Consider the following 14,661-nt stretch of genomic DNA (forward strand, 5'->3'; position numbering starts at 1 on the left):
CACAGTACTCCATCTGATGATTAAGTATCATTTATTGCTGACCAGAAGAATAATGATGACAGAAGTGCAGGATGACATTTTCATAATTGTGTGTGGGATTTCACCACACAACTCTTGGGGGCTCCCATAGAAAATTAAATGAATGAAAATGCTCATCTCTGCTCTTCAAATTGACCAAACACCTATCAATTGCCCCAGAGCTGTGCTGCTACCACAGTCCTTGTGTGGCAGCCTGAGGACTGCACTGCTAAATGTCGATGTATAAAAGTGGCAGCACTTTAATGCTGGGAAAACCTAGCTCTCAAGGCATTAAGTAACCTCTTGATCCCATCCTAGGGAGCTGGTTTAGGGGACAATTAAAGATTCAGTTTCTGTGCTACCCAAGGGCTCAATCTCACTGTGCTCAGATGCTTTGTCCTCTTTGATATAAATCAACACTGAGACAGGAAGGGTGACCCATAATCATTGTACTAAAACTTAAGAGACGTTATTATTCAGAAACTAATCTATGTTGGGAATTTTCCTATTCAGAAAGTGAGACACTTGAGTCTCATAAAAGAGAAACTGTCAAAAGAAAGCATAGAGGCAGCATGTTAGACTGTTGAATGAGGAAAATTTTACAGAATACACTGCGGTTGCCAAGCCACAAGACATAGTTCACCTGCCCTGTCAGTCCTTTCTATCACTAATCTCACCTCTGCACAGCTGCTTGCCTTCTATTATTATTATTTTTTTTTCCCATGTCTGGTCTGTCAACCCATTTCTCAGTCATACTCTCCTCCTGGCTGTTTCCTAAGTTATGACATTTATCACTATTGCATCTGATGTGAACTTAGAACAAAAGTGACCAGATAAATAAAAGAGTCAAACTCGTCAAAGAACAAACCTAGTCACACAAAATTCTCTAACGGTGAGAGACACCGGCTTCATCTTGTACTTTGACACACTGTTTCAAAGGGGAATAGAGCAATTCTGTCCTTGCTGGGCACAGGTGGCTAACCTGATAGAAACTGCCACATGCTTCAAGATAAGTAGTATCCTCCAATACGTCTCATATGCCTAATTTTTACATAGCTAGTATCACATTATCACAGTATCACCAAGGTTGGAAGAGACCTCAAAGATCATTGAGTCCAATCTGTCACCACAGACCCCATGACTAGACCATGGCACCAAGTGCCACGTCCAATCCCCTCTTGAACACCTCCAGGGACGGTGACTCCACCACCTCCCTGGGCAGCCCATTCCAATGGCGAATGACTCTCTCATTGAAGAACTTTCTCCTCACCTCCAGTCTAAACTTCCCCTGGTGCAGCTTGAGACTGTGTCCCCTTGTTCTGGTGCTGGTTGCTAGAGAGAAGAGACAACCCCTTCCTGGCTACAACCACCCTTCAGGTAGTTGTAAAGAGCAATGAGGTCACCCCTGAGCCTCCTCTTCTCCTGGCTAAACAATCTCAGCTCCCTCAGCCTCTCCTCATAGGGCTTGTGCTCAAGGCCTCTCACCAGCCTTGTTGCCCTTCTCTGGACATGGTCAAGTGTCTTGATGTCCTTCTTAAACTGAGGGGCCCAGGGACAGTGACAATGTATGCATGTCCACTGGATGTCTTGCAAACCTGGCTGAGCAAATATCAGATTATTTTTCTCTGCCTCTGGCAGACAGCTTTGGGAATGGTCAACAGAAATGGTTATAGGCATTAATAACTCTTAATCTCTTACTCTGCTTTTATTTATTTTAATCAATATATAGCATTTTCACACCTACAAGCAGACACACATACATGGGGAACAGAGAGCTGTTAGGCATTGGAATGGGCTGCCCAGGGAGGTGGTGGAGTCACCGTCCCTGGAGGGGTTCAAGGGGGGGACTGGACATGGCACTTGGTGCCATGGTCTAGTAGTCATGAGGTCTTGGGTGACAGGTTGGACTTGATGATCTTTGAGGTCTTTTCCAACCTCATTAATTCTATGATTCTATGAAAGACTGAATATTAGAGGAGCTGTCTTCTTATAACAAACAACCTGAAAATCCAAAGTCTTTACTCTCATGACAGAGCGAGTATTGGATCCCACCACTAAGCACAGCGCAGAAAGTCACAGTATCTCCTCGTGGTGCAGTCAGAATAGGTTGCTATCAGCACAGTGATAAAAGCTCTTCTCTTTGTCAGGTGATAGTAATCCAGTTTGTTTCCTATTAATTCTCATTTGTTGCACTTTAGCATATTTCCCTCCAAACCCAGATGATGTAATTTCTGAGCAACAATATTCTGGAAGAATTTTTCACTAAACTCTCTGGTCAGGTCATAAAGCTAGACTGCCACATCATACCCCTGAGCAAAGCCCTATCCTCTAGAATGCCTTAGGGATGAGATAGGGTTTACCCTGTATCTGGTACATCACCTAGAACAGGCTGTGGGGGATTAAGAGGAAGATAGCATTTCAAAGCCAAGTACCCTTCACAGACATCCTCCTGGCAACCTCAGACCACAGCCTGCAAAAAGATGGTGGGTGGAGAACAATCTGTTTGATTAGCATGCTGGAATGTACGTGAGGCTTTTTAAAGTTAAAAAGCAAAAACTGTAGAATTCTACCGATGTGCTTTCTAGAAGACATGATGATTAATAAAGTGACTATAAACCTGTGTAGACTGCAGTTTCAGAATCAGCTCAACTTGCAGTCCTGAGATGGTACCATAGCAGCCCACATACACAGTTTACCTGGACCTTAGAATGCTGGCTCTGTGTACAGGAATTTGTTTTGCTCAAGACAATAAAGTACTGAACACTTAGGAAAGGATTTAATCTATGTATGTCTGCAATGATCAAAGGACCTTAAGTCTTATTGACACAGATATGCCTAACTTCCTTCATCCCCTGTGAATATATTGAGACAGGATCCAGACTTCAATATGAACGACAGGTGCAATAAAACAGCAACACAAGCAAAATCTACCTCCTCAGCTGGTAGGGACAAGTCTGTACTGCTCACAGCAAGAGACAGAGTTCCATTGTGTCTAGCCTGGTATTGGAAGAAGAGGCAAAAGCTCTCATCTGCACCAGGAAGTAGTGGGGTGCCTTAGGACTGGGGACAAGCAGCAACAAGGTGAAATGGGTAGTGCTGGATCCCATATTAATAATATGAGTTGTGGGGTTAGAGGCTGCTTCAGACCAACCCTATGCAGTCCCTTTCTCGGTCACAGTTTAAGTGCACCAGCTGCACTCCTAGAGCACATTTTTCAGTTTATCTGAAAACAATACAGGTCACTTACTCCAAGACTGCTCTGCGATGCAAGTCAAGGTATAACAAATGTGACAACAGAAACATATACCTGATCTGAGCTAAAATGATACCAGAGAGACACTCAGGGTGAACTAACACAGCCTCCCCATCTCTCCTCTTTCTTTCACAACTGGCTTAAAGTGACTGAGAAGAAGAATCAGGGCCCCTTGATAACAGCACCAGCCTCCTCATTAAGGAAAGAAACCTTTTGCATTGACATTCTTCATGGGAAGTTCTGGAGAGTATTCAGAGAGCAGTGGGGTCTGCCTTTAAATTTAAACAAGCCGGTTTAACTTGCCAGAGTCAAATGTGCACCAGGATCAGCCAGAGCCTTAGGCTTAGTATCCTGTTGCAAGAGTGTATCTGGTTATTAACTGCCAAAGAAGAAAAAGTGCATTTTTCTGTATTTTTGTAGTCTACAAAAATAGTTGTTTTCCCCATGCTCTTTTCCACTTAAAGAACTTAAATTGTTTTCTGTGTGGTACTTTCAATACCTGAGCACTTTACAAGCTCTTTGCACGAGACCACCAAAGTGCATGAACGTTCAAAGGAAAGCAACATGAAGGGGAATGAGACCAGCACTGACCAAAGCGACTAGAGCAACTACATTAGTTTCAGGGGAGAAGAAAACCATCCACTTCTAGGAACTGCAGGCACTAAAAGCACAAAACTATTCTTATTCCTGCAAGGACTGGGAACCCAATACAGCTATGAAAGAGGTAGCAGGATTGTAAGCTGGCATGTGCATTACCGATACCATTACTGATCATGTTCTGATTTCCTGGATTTCACTTCTCTAAAAGTAGAAGATAGCCTTTATTCCTTTTTCTTCCCTGACAGCTTTCATTTAGAGCAAGCTCAGATATTACTTTTCTTTCTACACACTGATTATAATGATTTGTGTTTCACCTGAACTCAACTACTCTTTGGCTAAAGTATGTTTTCCAGAAAGGCAGCAGGAGGTGAGGAATCCATCTTTTCTTCCTTTCACTCTTTTGTTGATAGGAAACAACATCACTTAAATTTGCCTGGGCTAAGTTTCCAATGATGCCTGTATTGAGATTCCATTGACTGTACTGAGGTCTGGTCTTCTCCCTCAAAACATTCAACATGAGACCAAGTTACTGGCGCTTTCTGGAGGACAAATGATCTTCTGCATTGGAGTTTTTACTGCCACATGCCTGTTCCTACCTCAAAAATAAAGCAAAAGTGTTAAAAGCCCGTCTGGCATGGTGGATTTATGAAAGAAGGAGCTAAGGGTGCTAAAGTGTCCTTATAATGTGCTAAACACCTTGCTGGAAGGTGTGGGTAACACACAAGGCAAACATTACAGCAAGACCTGTCAGATGGCCAAGGGTGACTGTTACAGACCCTTTTGTCAGCACCATCACACCCCAAAAACCTCTGCTACATGATGCCAGTGGAAGTGTCTTAAGCAAGGCATTAGGGACTGGACCTCTCTATACTGTGTCAGCTGTAGAATTTCATATAATCCTTTCCATATACCATGACATGACTGTTAAACTGGTGGGTCTTTATCCTCTTGTGTTTCCTTACTTTGTCAGTAGAACTGCTGGTGAGATTTGCATCTTCTCTCAGCTACACAGTGACTGCCCCTAGGAGAGTGCTGCAGTGTTTCTGCGTGCCCTTCCTCAAGGACCACTTTGTCAGCCACCCTCACTGCTGCTTTGATGAACAACTTAGGAGGCTATGGGGCCATGTCTAAGATGTGGGAGAAGTACCTGTGTTGCTTATTCCTACACACATGGCTGCTCACACTGCAGCTTTCCCTTATCCCCATGAAAAGCTAAGAATCAACTTTTGGATCTGCCAGACTGGTGGCACCGCATCTCTATTTGCTCTAACCATCTCTGCCCAGCTGCATTCCCATTCTATTCCCATGCACAGGTTACACATCAGCCAGGCTCCACAGAGAAGTTTACCCAACAGCTCTTGAAATGCTGTTTTAAGAGCTGAGGATTCAATTCTTCTGCACTACAGAGAAGCACCACAATGACTATGCAAAATGACAAGAAGACTGGCAACGGAGAAGTCTAAAGTAGAGACCTGCTGGGCAGAGGGCAGGAGCCCTGAGGCAGCATGAGCCTGTCACAACTTGCCCAGAGTGAACCCATACGTACCAGCTGACAAGGCAGTCAGTGAGAGGGCAGCACATGAAATGTGGCAAGGGAAGCATACTACTTTTTTTAGCAATTTACCTATAAATAAATAAGTAAATGGTGATGCTGTTCCTTAACTCTAAAGATCAAATTTATTTGCATTAAGGGTGCTTTGTGAATGCTAGGGAGTCAAAAGTGCTAAGTCTGCAGTTTCTAAGAGCTGATTTACTGAAAGGGACCAGCACAGACAGCTGCTGTGCAAGTTTTGCATATTTCCATTTCCACCCAGACGGTTGTGTTCCTGCTGAAACAGCCAGTTGTGATCATGCTTTCTGTGGAGCAGACAGCTGCCTGCTTCTGGCACACCATAATATCCTTGGAACACCAGACACAGATCCTGATTTTGACGGGCACCCTGCTCTTTTGAGAGGTTCTATTTATTTTAGCATTTTTATTTCATTAAACAATAGTTCAGTAATGGACACTGCGCTCCACTATCAAGGCCTTAAGTCCTGATCTGGGCTCAGTTCCATGGGACAGACTGGGAGGTAAAAGTTTGACAGTGCAGAAACAAGCTCCACATGCTGTAAGTTTCCTGGGCTGTTTTAAAATAACATAATAATATAGTATCATATCATAACATTTCATATCATATCATGGTGAGGAAGCTGGGGTTGTTCAGCCTGGAGAAAATTCTAGGGAGACCTAATACCAGCCTTCCAGTACCTGAAGGGGGCCTACATGAGGGCTGGTGAGGGACTGTTTACAAAGGCCTGAAACGATAGGAAGAGGGGCAATGGTTTTAAGTTAGAGAAGATTAGATTTAGGCTGGGTATTAGGAGCAAGTTCTTTACCATGAGGGTAGTGGAACACTGGAACAGGTTGCCCAGGGTGGTAGTTGAGTCATCGTCCCTGGAGGCGTTCAAGAGGAGATTGGACGTGGCACTTGGTGCCATGGTCTAGTCATGGGGTCTGTGTTGATAGGTTGGACTCGATGATCCTCGAGGTCCTTTCCAACCTAAGTTATACTGTGATACTGTGATACTGTGAGGCCCCATCCTTAGTGATATTCAAGGTCAGGCTCAAAGGGGCTCTGGGCAACCTGATCTAATGAAGGATGTCCCCGCTCACTAAAGGGATTGGACTAGATGACCTTTGGAGGTTCTTTCCAACCCAAACCATTCTATGATTCTATATCATATCACATCACATCTCATATCATCATACCATATTTTTAATACACACATATCTATATAAAGCAAATATAATAAAGACAGGACATTAATGTAAACCAGTCTAATTTCATTGACGTTAATGGAGCTACTCAGGCCTGTACCAAGTGAACTGACTCTTCAGCTGTCTCTGCTGCATCTGAATCAACATCACAGCTTGGTCCCTGTCTGTTCCAAACTTCTTGCACTAATTCCAGACCTCCTGCCAAGGCTCAAAGCTTACACCACCTCCTTCTACAAAGCTGCAAAGTTTTTAAAAATGCTATGCACACTTTAAGTAAGAGCACTGGTTTTGGCAACAGGAGTGAAAATATTCTTTCATACTTACTGAATGCCCTACTGGAATAGATTCAGACTGCAAATATTGACCCATGGACAACGCTGGATTATGGTATAAGCCCCTCCTGGGAGACGCTGCTCTCACGGAAGCCATGTATCTCCTCTCTCGCCTAGGAGACAAATCTCTTCGCACAGATGCATCTTTCCCCGGTGACATCGGTCTCCTTGGCGACAGGTGACGCTTTGGTGACACGTCCCGTCTTGGTGATAACTCTCTCCTCAGCACGGCCTCCTTTCGCGGGGAAAGGTGCCTCATGGGGGAAATATCTCTTCGGGGTGACAGATGCCTTCTGGGTGACAAATCCCCTTTTGCCATTAAATACCTCTTTGGTGAGTTATCTCTGTAGGGTGAAGAATCGTAGCCGGGCGATGACTGGCGACTGGAAGGTGAGAAGTCCCTTGGAGATGAACTGGGGTCCAACGAAAGCACGCAGTCCTCATCCATGCAGCTAGGTATGTCCAACCTGTCTTTATCAGGCTCTGAATCGGTACTCTTGCTCTGGAAGAACCTCTGATATTCTGTCATCTGTGAATCTTCACAGGAGTCGCTTGGTGTTATAAGCTGAGTAACCTGAATGCTAGGTAAGGTGACCAAGTAACTGATGAGGGAGGAGTGTCCCACAGCAAGGGAGCCCTCAGGGGAAGCCCCCTGTGATGCCCTGGCCGAGTTCACTGACAGGGAGGAGATCCGAGGGGGCTGCGGGCTGGTGCTTCTTGATCTAGTTTTTGGTGTCGAGTCTCCCTGAGTATCCTCAAAATCATCCTCATCTTCATCATCGTCGTCATTGTCGTCGCCATCCTCGCCATCTGATTCCTCCGCATCAGAAAACTGGTGCTCTGTTGACAGACCTGCCAGGTTGCTGCTCTTCTCTGCCTCCTGCTGCATGTCCTCCATGTTTTCTGAAACACAGAATCACACAGAATCAACCAGGTTGGAAAAGACCTCAGAGATCATAAAGTCCAACTTATTACCTAACACTTAACATCTCCTGACAACTAAACCATGTCCTCAAGTGTCACATCCAATCCGCAGTAGCAAGTCAAGACAGTAAGCACAAACCCCACCTCTAGTATCTTTTACTGCATGTGCTCCTCACCCAGCATACCTGCTGCCACTGCTGGATGCTCCTCATCTGGGATGGATGTATGAAGCCATACTTCATAGCCTCAAGCTATAATCTTTCATAATAATTCCTTAAAATTCTAGACTTGAAAGGGAGTATAAGAAGCAAATTTACCCTACCCCATCTTTCAGTGTCACTAAAAGTTGCCACCCCTCACATCTCAATTGAAAAGATCATAGAAACATAGAATCAATGAGGCTGGAAAAGACCTCAAAGATCATCAAGTCCAACCTGTCACCCAAGCCCTCAAAGATTCGAAATTCTGCATGAGACAGATGACAACAGGTCAGACTTTTATTTCTAGCTCTCCCTCATGTATCTTAATAAAAAAACATAACTCAGGCAAATGGATTTATTTTTTATACTTACTGTTTATTAAAAAGATGCCTCTAAATTAAAAAATGCCTCAAATACTCTCAATATATTTTCCCATGCCAGCCACTGTGCTGAAGTGCAATGAGTCATTTGCATATTTCAGAGGCCATTCCAACTAAATTACATCATTCTGACATACCTGCTTCTTCAGTTTCAGCATCATCTACAGATGTCATTGATACTCCAAGCTCCAGGCATTTTTTCATGTGTGCTTTAGACTTCATATGTTTTGTCAGATTTCCTATGGATCAGAAATTAATCTAATTAATGGACAACAGCAAGGATCATTCTCCAAGCCAGCTTTTGGTGTATCTTAACCCTGTTATCATGCAGATGGGAGATTTTGGTTTAAATAAAATGCAAACAGACAGGGCTGACTCATCCAGCCCATTGCCCTCAGAGCCTGTTTTAATGAGAGCAGGTTTTTGTATCTTCAAAAAAAAAAAAAACCCAGCCAAAATTTAAACTCAGGACCTGAGAGATATATAGGCACATCTCCAGTTTGCCACACAACATTAAGGCATCCCCACAAGACAAAAAATCAGTTGTAGATGCTATCTATCCCTGGGCTCAGTGCTCATGATATGTACAGGCTGCTTGGACATTGAAATAAGTCAAATGCACACTAGCTGTTCAGTTTCACAGCTTTCGAGCTAAGGGCTCTCCCATTTGCCTCACATGTAGTTTCCAATTGTTCTGTGCATTTGAAGCATGTTGAAGCAGAAGTATCCCACCAAAAAAAAGAAACCCACAACATTTCTGGGAGACTGCTCTATTCAAGTTTACCGTTTAGAGGCACTCCCTGAACTGAGAGGAGCTGTACTTAAGCATTCACCTGAGATGTGGGAAATCCAGGTTCAGCTCCCTTCTTTGGAGTATGCATCTGAACCAGACACAGCAGGGATTTGAAATCAGATCTCCCATTCCCCTGAGGAAGCAATCTAACACTAGACTATTGACTTTCTGGAGTGCCTGTCTTGGTCTGTTTTTTTCACAGATAAGAAAACTAGGTTGAGACTGGTCTCAAGAGACATTTTATGACAAAGAATCTTGCACACAAAGCACCAGCTAGAGAAACGAGAATATTGCTTGAACCCATTAGCCACTTTGGTCACATTTGCAATACCCAATGGGGAAAGCATGGCACAAGCAAAACCCACCCACTACGAAGACATGGTGCTTCTTAGCTCAAGGAAAACACTCTGTGAATGCAGCTATGCTGCTTCTGGGACCTCAACCAGTGTCTCCAGATGGTGCAAGCGGCACATGCAGCCTCAGGGCAGGAACACTGCACCACTGTTGGATAGCACAGGTGGGCTTAGAAGCTCACAAGCCAGGCTTTTTCTCTGACTTTCAGTCCCAGCTTATTTAAATAATTTCCTTCTCAGTAAGAACTTCTTACTGTGCCTGTGCACTGTGTGAAAAGCCTGCTGATGCCTCTGGCTGGCTAAATGCTCAGGATGTACAGCAAAAACCTAAAGTACCTTTGAAGATCTGTCCCCTACTGTTCTCAGCAGAAGAGCAATAATAGTTAAGAATCTGACAACTGCTCATAAGCAATAGTACACCAGTTAAAACACCACTTGGACTTTGAAGGCTAACTTAGACTCTTCCTACTCATGCCCTTGTTGTATAATAGCTTACTATTTCCTTTCTGTTTCTTCTTCTCTGCCAGAAGTGACAGCTTCAGCAAGCAGTTTCACATTTCTTTCCATGCCACCTCTTCCGCCTGGAATGTCCTCTCTGAACAGAGCTGCCAAACTACAATCCTTCAAGTCTCTCCTCAAGATTCATTTCTCCAGCAATGCCAAATGTAAACAACGATACAAGAACTGCTCACTAGATGGTCTATTGAGACTATAAATGTGCAGCTCCTTGTCTTTGTCTCTACATCCCCATGAAAGTTCTCATCCTAAATTAGGTTGATGGGTCTACTACAATCCATCGGCTATTCCCATCTTTGGCAGAGGAAGATGTGCTGGAGTCATGGAAACTATTACAATTCTCAATCCCCAAAACAGCCATGAAGTTGCAATGGGATCTTGGGAGAAACATCCTTCAGCTTCCTCTCTCTCTTCACATAACATCGCACTGGGACCAGAATCTATTTCCCTTGTCTGCCAAAGGGAAGCTAAGAAACCGAGAATGTAAGGTTCATCTGAGCCGTGCTACAAAGGACTGATACCAAAGGAAAGGATTCTTTTCTTCTAAGGAGGTTGTCGCAACACAAATCTGAATTCCAAAGAATATCATTATCTGTGGCCTCAAGGTGACAAATGGAAGCTTCTTTCTGTGCTGATAAATACATGTGAACACAAGCTATCAGATCTCTATTCATAATTAATGCCACAGTGGATGGAGTGGCCCATCTGGGAGGCATACATATTTTATACACTTGAAACTGACCCACTGTAAAGCCTATGAAGGCATGTATGCTTCAGCAGCTGAGGCTAAGCTTCTACATTATGTCATAACAAGTGTACTCTCTTGGTAGCATTTAAGTGTTGCTGCAATTAAAATTTGCACCATGTAGCAATTTTGGCAGAAAGTATTATTTGCCAGAGCAGTTCTCATGCTACTACATTTTCTCTGCAGACAGATGGACCAGTCAAGAGCCTATATCTCTTAATGGACCTATCCAAGGAGTCTCTCGGTCTCAGAAAATCCCCGGGTCAATTAAGTAGAACAGAAAAACCTCTCACAATCATTTTATTCTCAACAACATTCTCTCCTTGATTGCAAAGGCTGCTGGGATCCCAGATGGCAAAATAGCTTGAAGTTTGCCTGGGAAATGGCAAGAGTTCAGCAAAAAGGGTCAAGTACCTTTAGTTTTGAAGGCAAAATTACACAGCTTGCATACGTAAGGCCGTACATCAGTATGAGTGCGGATATGTTTTTTGAGCATGCTTGGCTTTTTGCAGCGAATTCCACATTCTTCACAAATGTACTTTCCTCGTCCACGACCTCTGACATAGACATAATCCTCATTTGATTTATACCTGTTGGAAGAGAGAAAGCATTTAAATCATAGGGACTCTAGGTCACATGCATGCACAAACATCACTTGTATGCATCCCATCCTGGTCCTGTATATACATCTCATCGCAATAAACCTATGAAGTCCTGAATTTTCAGTCTGGCACTCAAAAAGTATTTGTCTTCCAGGGAATACACTGGTCACAGTGTGTTTCAACAATATCACAGAATCAATGTTAAGGGTTCGAAGGGACCTCGAAAAATCAAGTCCAACCCCCCTGCCAGAGCAGGATCACCTATAGCAGGTCACACAGGAATGCATCTAGGAGGGTTTTGAAATTCTCTAGAGAAGGAGGCTCTACAACCTCTCTGGAAAGCCTGGTCCAGTCTTTTGTCACTCTCACAGTGAAAAAGTTTTTCCTTATGTTTATGCAGAACCTCCTATGCTCCAGCTTGCACCTGTTGCCCCTGCTCGCTGAAAAGAGCCTGTCTCTGTCCTCCTGACACTCACCCTTTACATATTTATAAACACTAATGAGGCCACCCCTTAGTCTCCTCTTCTCCCACCTAGAGAGATCCAGCTCCCTCAGTCTTTCCTCATGAGGGAGATTTCCACTCCCTTAATCATCTTTGTGGCTCCGTGATGGACTCTTTCAAATAGTTCCCTGTCCTTCTGGAACTCAGGGGCCCAGAATTGAAAACAATATTCCAGGCGTGGCCTCACCAGGGCAAAGTAGAAGGGGAGGAGAACCTTGCTCGACCTACTAACCACCCCCCCTTTTAACAGACCCCAGGATGCCACTGGCCTTCTTGGTCACAAGGGCACATTGCTAACTCATGGCCATCCTTCTGTCCAGCAGGACCTGTATGTCTCTTTCCCCTACTCTGCTCTCCAACAGGTCAGTCCCCAACCTACACTGCCACATGGGGTTGTTCTTTCCCACATCCAAAACTCTACACTTGCCCTTCTTGTATTTCATTAAATTCCTCCCTGTCCAGCCTGGCTAGGTCTTGCTGTCCCACACAACTCTGCAGCTACAAGCTCCCAGTCCTTAGTGCCTCTGGAAGTCAGTGGAGAGAAGCCAGGGAAGAGGCACATAGAGAAGTTTACCCTTGGTGTATAAAAAGTATTTTGCAGTTTGCACTATGCTCCATTAGGCCTATCTGGACCACATGAGAACCTGAGTGTAAGGACCTGGACACCGTTCCTTGACTCTAAGCTGCTTCCCTTGCTAGGGGAGCATGTGCATCCTGACTGTAGTATGACAGTCTCATCTGGGACACTGGCTGTGGCTGTCCTTCATTGCTTCACCTTACTTCTTGAATGGTGCCAGGTGCTTCAGATGCCCTTCCTGAATGCTTTTCTGTCAAGCCTCTTTCATATATAAATATTACGAATAAGAACAACAAACCCAATAATAGATATTATTTTATTACTCATTGATTCCCTTTTCTCTTCTGTCACTGTGAATTCCCAGCCTTGTGCTTTCAGTGTTCTACACATCAGTCCCCAACCTATACAGCTACACTTGTCCTTGTTGTATTTAATTAAATTTCTCCCTGCCCCACTCCCCAGCCTAAGTTTCATTCAATGGCAGCACAATCTTCTAGTGTGTCAGCCACTCCTCCCAGTTTGGTGTCACCAGCAAACTTGCTGATTGTGCTCTCTGTTCCCTCATCCAGGTCGTTGATGAATATATTGAATAGTACTCAATACTGACCCCTGAGGGACTCCACTAGATACAGGTGTCCAACTAGACTCCATCCCATTGACCACAACTCCATGACTTGTTTCCTTCAACCAGTTCACAATCCACCTCACTACCCAATCATCCAGACCACACTTACTCAGCTTAGCTGTGAGGAATCTGTGGGAGACAGTGTCAAATGATTCACTGAAATCAACATAAACCACATCCACTGCTCTACCATCATCTATCCACCTGGTTGTGTCCTCATAAAACATGAGACCAAGGTGCTATAATATGAGAATAGCATAAACACTTTGTGAGGAAACAGATTAGCTATCACTCCCACAGACAGAGCACAACTTCAAGTAGAAGTCTTCATGTTGGATTTATTTAACTGCAGTCTTGTACAACACAGGCATCTATCACCACTGAAAACAGTGTTGTTCTGCAGCGTGGTTCATGTAACTATTTTAGTGTATTTATCATTTGGGATCAGAGGAATCATAGAATCATAGAATTGTTAGGGTTGGTTGGAAAGGACCTCAAGGATCATCTAGTTCCAACCCCCCTGCCATGGGCAGGGACACCTCACACCACATCAGGTTGCTCACAGCCACATCCGACCTGGCCTTAAAAGCCTCCAGAGATGAGGCTTCCACCACCTCCCTGAGCAACCCATTCCAGTATCTCACCACCCTCATGGTGAAGAACTTCTTCCTAATATCCAATCCGAATCTACCCATTTCTATTTGTTTTATATTCCCCCTAGACCTATCACTACCTGACACCCTAAAAAGTCTCTCACCAGCATTCTTGTAGGCCCCCTTAAGATACTGGAAGGCCACAATAAGGTCTCCTGGGATCCTTCTCTTCTCCAGACTGAGCAGCCCCAACTCAGTCTGTCCTCACAGGAGAGGTGTTGCAGCCCTCTAATTATCCTTGTGGCCCTTCTCTGGACACACTCCAGCATGTCCAGATCCTTCCTGTAATAGGGGCTCCAGAACTGGCTGCACTCTGGTCTCACCAGAGTGGAGTAGAGAGGGAGAATCACCTCCCTTAACCTGCTGGCTATGCTTCTTTTGATGCAGCCCAGGATGTGATTGGCTTTCTGGGCTGCAAGTGCACAGTGGTGGCTCATGCTGAGCTTCTCATCCACCAGCACCCCCAAGCCCTTTTCTTCAGGGCTGCTCTCAAGACAGTCCCTGCCCAGCCTATATCAGTGCTTGGGATTGCCCTGACCCAGCTGCAGGACCTTGCATTTGGTCTTGTCAAGAGGTTGGTTTGGGCCCACCTCTCCAGCCTGTCAAGGTCCCTCTGGGTGGTATCCCTTCCCTCAATCTTGGAAAAGCCAATTTCTCTCCATTAAATATAAAGGAAATGCAGGTGACTAGCAAGGATGTATGCATTTACACTACAGATGCCTGAAGTCTCCCTAAGGGACGCCAAGTTGACTTAATTCATACTTGTGCTACTTTAAAAACAAAATGGGCAACTTCCAAGCTGCATACTTAGGAGAAAGCTGTTAAAG

At 44.4% G+C, this 14,661-nt stretch overlaps 1 protein-coding gene across 3 annotated transcripts in view; it reads right to left on the bottom strand.

Moving 5' to 3' along the window:
* Window positions 1-14,661, bottom strand: part of HIVEP2 (HIVEP zinc finger 2) — a 152,700-nt gene that overhangs the window by 4,507 nt on the left and 133,532 nt on the right. For all 3 annotated transcript variants that reach the window (XM_068150833.1, XM_068150816.1, XM_068150826.1), the window contains 3 exons: window positions 11,290-11,465; window positions 8,606-8,707; window positions 6,957-7,867 (listed from right to left, as the gene is read on the bottom strand). In XM_068150833.1, the coding sequence (XP_068006934.1) occupies window positions 6,957-7,867; window positions 8,606-8,707; window positions 11,290-11,465 (1,189 nt within the window). The remainder of the gene's footprint in view (window positions 1-6,956; window positions 7,868-8,605; window positions 8,708-11,289; window positions 11,466-14,661) is intronic.

The sequence above is a fragment of the Melanerpes formicivorus genome, unplaced genomic scaffold (assembly GCF_026170545.1).
Source record: "Melanerpes formicivorus ecotype bairdi unplaced genomic scaffold, bMelFor1.0.p_v2 SCAF_2, whole genome shotgun sequence".
Taxonomy (NCBI): domain Eukaryota; kingdom Metazoa; phylum Chordata; class Aves; order Piciformes; family Picidae; genus Melanerpes; species Melanerpes formicivorus.